Genomic DNA, 7,667 nt, shown 5'->3' on the forward strand with positions numbered 1-7,667 from the left:
TGAAAGTAAATGATTACAGCTACATTCCCACTGGAGAGGTCTGCCACCCCTCCCTCAGGCCTAGGACCTTGCCAGGGGTGCTGGAACTTGCAAAGTGACACCTTCTTCTCTCTTTAAGCAACTTGTTTTCAACTCCCTCACCAACTGCCTGGGGCCCCGGAAGCTCCTGCACAGCGGAAAGCTGTACAAGACCAAGAGCAACAAGGAGCTGCACGGGTTCCTCTTCAACGACTTCCTGCTTCTCACCTACATGGTCAAGCAGTTCGCGGTCTCCTCGGCCTCCGAGAAGCTTTTCAGCTCAAAGTCCAATGCTCAGTTCAAGATGTATAAGACAGTAAGTGTCCTGGCAGTAGCATCAGGCACATAATGAGGTGTTTCCTCTCCCTTCAGGGCCTACTTCCTTCCTGGCCTGGGCCCTTGCCATCCTCAGGGGACTCTTCACCTGCCTCCAGATGGCTCACGCCTCCATTGTCAGTCACTTCCCAGGGAGGAAGCCTAGAATGGCTGGGCCTTCACTGCCCTCTGACAGCCTCCGTAGATCCCAGCTGTGGATTCCAGCTCCTTCCCCGACAAACACAACAGGCAGTCCCGCCTCCGTCCGCATTCAGCATCAGGTCTCTCTGTGAAACCAAGGCTGACGCAAAGGGCTGAATGTCAGGGCCTGTGGAAAGACCCTGTCACGTGAGCGGTCACGGACACTCGGTGCTCCTGTCCCCACTTCAGTAACAGCTGATATACCCCGGATATTTACTTTTCTGAAACAGGAAGCAGTTTCTTTTCTCCTGAGTAAAAGACTCTGGAAGCTAGAGCCCTCTCCACTGCTCAGCAAGACTCTTCGGGACAGACAAGGCTCTGGACATAGGTGGGTGGAGGGTTCCGACCCATTTCACAGCCTGTGTTTTGGCCCTTATTCTTTCAGCCCATTTTCCTGAATGAAGCCTTGGTGAAACTGCCCACAGACCCTTCCAGCGACGAGCCTGTCTTCCACATCTCTCACATTGACCGGGTCTACACCCTCCGGACAGACAACATTAACGAGAGGTCAGTCTCGACTACATGTGTGACCTGCCTTGAGGCCCAGGAGAAAGCCTGACCTCTCCCTCTGCCATAACCCACCTCCAGTCTGTGCTCCCACCCTACTCATCCCCGCCTCTGCCAATCGCACCGGCAGGCCTGGCTTTAGATGGCCTGGTGACCGTGAACACCCTGCTTCTGGTCTGTCCTGGGTCTTCTGAAGGGGGAGACCAACACCTCACTTCCTGCCGCGACCCCTCAGGGGCAGCCTGTGCTCCCTCGCCTGCTGAGGCCCCCTGTCCCATCCCTGCACTGGCCGGGACGCCTGCCCTCGCCTGCTGCCCTCTGCTGGGAGCCTCCTCCCTCCCTGCCCGGCCAGCCACGCCCGCTGTCCTCTGGTGCAGCTCCCCCTCTGCGTGACCAGAGCCCGTCGTTTACTGTGCTCAGCTGTCACTGCATCTTCCATCTCTGTGCGCCCAGCACCGACAAGTGCCTGGTGCCACCAAGAACTGTCTAGAAATTCTCAGCTTGATCCTCAATAAGCAAACGAGCCCTTCAGTTGCATTCACGCTAGGTCTAGGATTAGGAAGCTCTCAAAGCCGAGTGCGGAGCTCTGGGGCTCCCAGTGACCCTGAAGGAGGTGTGTGATGGCTGCACTCTGCTTCTCCTCCAGGACGGCCTGGGTCCAGAAGATCAAGGCCGCGTCCGAGCAGTACATCGACACCGAGAAGAAGCAGCGGGAGAAGGCCTATCAAGGTAGTCGGTGGTGCCCTGGAGGGCTGTAGTTCGCCACACCAGGGTGCCCTGGGGACTGGGTGGGGTCCCAACTTCAGAGTCCAGGCTTCGGAGAGGGGCTAAACAGGGACAGCCTGAAAGACCAGACTTGCTGCCCACTGCGTCCTCCACAGCCATTTCAAAACTCCAGGGGGCCTCCTGAGCCCCTCCACTGCCTACTGCACAGATGGGGGTTGTCCAGCACAAGCCCCGGCATGCCCCTGTGGCATACAGAGTCTCTGCCCCTCCTGCCTGCATACTTACTCTTCACTTCTGTTTCCAGGCAGAAGGGTCTGACCTTCACATAACCGGCCCCACCTCCTGTTGGTCCCTTTTACTCCATCAGACTTCACCTCTGTGAAGATTCCCATTAGCTCCTCTGCACCCTGCTCCTCCTCCTCCCTGGCCCATCCTGTACCCCGGCCCCCCGTGGGGACCCACCCATCCTCCCTGTCCCAACACCCGGTCGTGGACCTTGAGTCTCCCCCGCTCCCTCACTTGCTGTCCCCTCACCCTTAGCAGACAACTTGCTCATGTGACACCAGTGACCACCCCCAACAACAGGAAATTGAGGACCCTCCCTCCCCAGGCCCCCATGACACCCCTGAGGCTCTCCCAGCACCCAGTCTTCTTTCCTGCTCTCCCTCCTAGCCCTGCTTCCTCCCACTGTGCCCCGTGAGTCTGCCCTGGCTCTGGGCCTCCCCAGCTCATGCCACCATGTTTCTGTGGTGGTTTCAGCGGTTGCAGCTGGCCTGCTGTCTCTCCAGCCCATGCTCTCCGGACACGCCTGCTGCACCCCTCCCATGGGATGAATTCACCCCCACCCCCCACCACCCCCCCGCCAGAAGTAGCTCCTCCAGAGACTCTCAGGGCACAGCTCTTGTCCTCGGCCATGTGCTGGAAATGTGCCCCCTGACACCCCCTTCCCCCAGGCCTCTCTAGTCAGCTGCCAAGTCCCACACGTTCTCTCTATGGTCCTGTCTATGGTTCTCTGTCTGATCCTGTCCTCTCATGGTGGCAGAGCCCTGGTAAGACCCCCAGTCTCCCACCAGGCTGTGGCACAAGGCCCTCCCCTGACCAGTCCTCCCACTTGTGTTCCTGGCTGCTGGAGTTGCAGCTCTTTATGTTTTTTCATTCAGGTTTCCCTTATTTTGTTACATACTCCTGAAAGGTATGTGTAAATTGGCTTTTGCTAACTGAATCCTATTTTAATGGTACTTTAAAGTCTTGCTATTGAAAAATCAATGATTGAAGCTTTTCAGAAAGCATATAATGATCTCTTAATTGGTCAAAGATAAATCAAAGTTTTTCTTTATTAGTTTTGCTTCACAGCAATATCTGTATGTACATTTATGCACTCTCCATGTGTTCAATTCTTAGACATTTATTGATTACTTACTCTGTGCCAGGCCCTGTGCTAGGCTTAACCAGGCCTGCAAATGAATACAGCCCAGCCCCGCCTTCAAGGAGACTGAATGCAAGGGCCTCCTGGGCCGAGGACACACACGGAGGATGAGCTGCTTCTCACAGAGAAAGTTCTACTTGCCCTGAGTTTTGAAAAGTCAGGAGCTCACCAAGCAGCTTTCTTGTTAAGTTTTTAAACCCCTACAAGCAAACCCAGCTTAACTATCTTTACATTTACCAAGAAAATCTGAGTTCACTAACTCATTTCTCCCCATATTAAAAGTGTTTTTGAGTACCTCCTTAAATAGAATAAGGTCTTAAGTAAAAGTTATAAGTTAAAGTGTTTATATGTAATTGGAATTATGGTGAATGGCTAAGAAAGTAGACTTTGGTGCCTGACATTTTAAGTTTTGACCCTGCCATTTAGAGACTCTGTGATATAAACATGTTATAGTCATTTCTAAGATGCCATTTCCTCATATATGACAATGGCAGTTATAAAGAGCTATCCTGTAAACATTGCAGTTTAAATAATATAACTTATTTACATGCCCAACACAAAGTAAGTATCCAATAAATGGTAGCTGCTTCTGAGTGCTGAATGAATATATGATGTTATGAATATCACTACTTGCCAGGCAGTTGAGGGGTTTACACAAGGATGAATTTTAAAAACCTGCACTCCACCATTGCCCCTGGAAGAGGGGATGGACTGACCCAGAATTGCAAATCGGGCAGCCTATGATACACGGTGAGACTGGACCTGTGTGTTTAAGAGTGCATAGGCTGCCCACAAGCAGAGATGGCTGCCAGGTGCCCCAGCAGGCGACCCAGCCCGGGCGGAGGCACAGAGCAGCCCCATGCTGGTCTGCCAGTTGCTGCTTAGCTGGCAGGCATGGCTGGGGAGTGCTAGGGCTGGTTACAAAGATAGACTGTATTTACAGCTTAGCGCCATAGCTACACTGTCCGTGTTCTCAGAGAAGAAATTAACGTCACTCATCTTCCTCTTTTGTAGCTCGCTCTCAGAAGTCTTCAGGCATCGGGCGTCTGATGGTGCATGTCATTGAAGCTACAGAACTGAAAGCCTGTAAACCAAATGGTAAATGCTTTCATTCAACAGACGTGGTAACAACCCTGCTCTTTGCTTATGACTCTTCTGTACACTGAATAATGGGACACTTCTTAAAAGTCGGTATTTCCAGTGCCACTAAAATGGTTATTGGGCCAAAATTATTCTTCCTCTGTTTTCCCAGAGGGTACTGATGCCTCCTTCCTCGGTGCTTCTGAGTGGAGAAAGCAGGAAGCAGGCTGCAATGACACCTGCTCGTGGGGAGTGGCCCTGCTCAAGCCCTCACAGTTGGTTCCTCCCCAGGTTTAGGGTGCTCTCAGCATTGGGAACGGAGCCCACAGGCCATGGTCTATAGAGAAACACCATATCCGCTCTGCTCCAGGAAGGCCCCTCCATCACATGCCACGTTTTGTTTTTTTCATTCAGGAAAGAGCAATCCGTACTGTGAAATCAGCATGGGCTCCCAGAGCTACACCACCAGAACCCTCCAGGACACACTAAATCCCAAATGGAATTTTAACTGCCAGTTCTTCATTAAGGACCTCTATCAGGACGTGCTATGTCTTACCATGTTCGACAGAGATCAGTTTTCACCAGACGGTAAAGTATAACTCAGGGAGGGGTATGAAGGTCCCCCCACACACTAGGATCCGGGGTCTGGAATGCCTAAGGGCAGTGATACAGCCCATGGCCCTCAAGAGCTCTCAGTGGCCACAGGTGGGGCCCCTTCTCGGGGGCAAGGGGTGGGCGGCCTCAGGTATGTGTCAAGTCTCCCACCCCGTCACCCCTGCTTACCTGATGGAAACGCTGTGCTCGTAGCACCTGCTGAATGGGTGAGACACTCCCTGACCAGCGAGGCTTGGGGTCCCCACAGGCAGCTTCCTTCACCCAGACCCCTTGTTCTGCACGTATCCATCCACTCAGTCTCCTCCAACAGCCATTAACCAAAAGGAGTTATTTGTTTTGGATGCGAACATTTTATGAATCCTGCTTCAGACACTCCCTCCAGGATAGTTTTTTTAACAGTTTTTTAAAGAAGACTTTTGACACTCGTGTCTGTTCACCAGATTTCCTGGGTCGCACTGAAGTTCCAGTGGCAAAAATTCGAACAGAACAGGAAAGCAAAGGCCCTACAACCCGCCGACTCCTGCTGCACGAGGTCCCCACCGGGGAGGTCTGGGTCCGCTTTGACCTGCAGCTTTTTGAGCAGAAAACTCTCCTATAGGGGCCTCAGGGATCTGCCCACTGGGCCGGGGCCGGAGAAGACAACCGGTGCTGCCCCTGAGCGGGAGGAGCGTCACGCGGCTTCATCCATCACAAGGCCATGCGCGCTGGGGCCTCTGTTTTATTGCACACTAAATCGCTCGCAATCTATGCAAACACGATCTTTCCTAGAAATAAACCAAACCCCATAGCACAGTGCCTTGTATTAGTGTTAACATGTTCGGCTGGGTTTGGATGCCAAGGTTTCCATTTTCAGGGCGATACAAAGTATTATGTGGAAATGAGGCATCAGACCACCAGACGTTACCACTTGGTTGAATGTGTCCACTGTGGGTGGTTTGGGTGACACTGTAACCATTCCACACCATGTGGCCCCTGCTGGGTCACAGCCACTCAGGAGGAGAAGGACTGGAAAGAAACGCTGCAGCCTCAGCTTGGGAACAGCCTGCTATGGAAACTGCCCACTACTGCACTGACTGGAACAGAAACTTGAGCATTTTATTCCTGACTAGATGTTACCATTCTCTGCTGAGACAATATAGTTTGAAATCTAAGGGAGAAAGCTTGATCTACTTTAAATACTGTGAACTCTTAATGATGCGGAAAATATTTTTCAACCTTAACTTTCTGAAGTATAAATTATTTATGTAAATCCCTTGTTTTGCGTTGTCATAGGACATGCATCTTTAAGCTTTATCATTGCCAATATGTACAGAAAGAGAATAAAAATATAAGTTTATGAATGTAGCTTCAAAGCCTGACTGATTTACTGTCTATGTGAAAGGCCTTTTTAAAAGGTGATTTCAGGGACTGCTTGTAACGAAACCAAATTTCCTTTCTGCAACAGTGAGACACACCCAGGACAGAATGTGCAGAGGGAGCGGGCAGGAGCCCCAGAGCCTCATCTTGGCTGCCACTGACTTGCTATGTGACTCTAGTCAACATACCTACTGTTTCCAGGGTTTGGTTTCTTTGACGGCTGAGTCTCTGGGAGCTACACGGTCCCCTTTTAATCTCCTCTGCTTGCCTTGCTCAGTAGAAACCTCAGGGGGAACTCAGCCATGAAGGGAACACACAAGTATTAAGGATTATCAGCAGGCCCCTCGGCCTGTCCAGCTCCAAAGCACCATTCTCTCCCCCTGCTCCCCGTCCTGTTGGAGCCACATCCACAGCCATTTACTTGGCTTCTGGATTCTGAAGCGTAAAATCTGTCCTGAACATTGATAATAAAGAAGGCCTTATACATTAAATCCCTGGGTTACTGACTACAGCCGGGAAAAGAGCTGCCTTTTGGAAGGAGTCATGCAGGGCTGCAGGAGCCCTGCCTGATTTCTCAGGGAGCAGGTATTCTCTGGAAGCTGGAAGAAAGAAAGGATTCAGATGTGCCTCCATCACAGCCTCTGTTTTCTGCCTAAACATAATCACGGACAAAGAAAAACTGGACAACATAATTCAGAACATTCAAGTGAAAAAAACCCCATCATTCCAGTATTGACCCCGGGCACTGACTGGCTAAAAGAAATATGCCCCAGTGTCAAAGGAAGAGACACTCAGTACCTGAACCCAGACAACTGAGTATGTTGCTTACTTCAGGGAAAGCTGGGCTGGTCAGGCTCAGCCACACTGAGCAGAGCAAACTGCTGATCTTTACAGGGTTCTGGGAGTCGAGCCGTGTTGGATCAGAAGGCAGGTGTGGGTTGATATCCAGCCAACTTTCAAATCTTAAGGCTGCCACTGATGGGTCAGGCAGGTGTAAAAGCTGTGACCACAGCTACAGGATAATTCTATAGCTGGGACTATGGGACTTTATCATTGCGATGAACTGCAGCTGGTGCCATGTTCTTGTCAGATTTAGGACACAGGAGCCTGCAGGAGGTGAGTCAGACGACTGTGACATTACAGAAGAACAGTTAATGCCAGTACTTCCAGCAACTCCATTCGCCCCTGTTGACCAAGAAACACAGCTCTGCTCCTTAGGAAGTCACGTTCTCGCCTGATAAAAAGGAGCCTGATTTTCTGAAAGGCGAGGAAGGGAGGGCGCACCCTGAGATTACCCACACTTCCGGGGGGGACTGGGCACACCCTGGAGGAGTGCCCAGCGAGCCCCTCCTGTGCTTTTCGGGTACGGCACCCTGCAGACAGCAGGACAGCCGCGCCTTCTGAAAGGGGGCCCAGGTTCTGA

At 51.6% G+C, this 7,667-nt stretch overlaps 1 protein-coding gene across 10 annotated transcripts in view; it reads left to right on the forward strand.

The window, feature by feature from the left end:
- The window catches only part of ITSN2 (intersectin 2), a 127,225-nt gene extending 121,004 nt beyond the window's left edge, over positions 1–6,221 (forward strand). For all 10 annotated transcript variants that reach the window (XM_055540789.1, XM_055540786.1, XM_055540794.1 and 7 more), the window contains exons 34-39: positions 119–334; positions 920–1,041; positions 1,688–1,770; positions 4,208–4,291; positions 4,688–4,861; positions 5,329–6,221. In XM_055540789.1, the coding sequence (XP_055396764.1) occupies positions 119–334; positions 920–1,041; positions 1,688–1,770; positions 4,208–4,291; positions 4,688–4,861; positions 5,329–5,486 (837 nt within the window). In that variant the 3' untranslated portion in view covers positions 5,487–6,221. The remainder of the gene's footprint in view (positions 1–118; positions 335–919; positions 1,042–1,687; positions 1,771–4,207; positions 4,292–4,687; positions 4,862–5,328) is intronic.
- Positions 6,222–7,667: the final 1,446 nt, after the last annotated feature.

The sequence above is a fragment of the Bubalus kerabau genome, chromosome 11 (genome assembly GCF_029407905.1).
Source record: "Bubalus kerabau isolate K-KA32 ecotype Philippines breed swamp buffalo chromosome 11, PCC_UOA_SB_1v2, whole genome shotgun sequence".
Taxonomy (NCBI): Eukaryota; Metazoa; Chordata; class Mammalia; order Artiodactyla; family Bovidae; genus Bubalus; species Bubalus kerabau.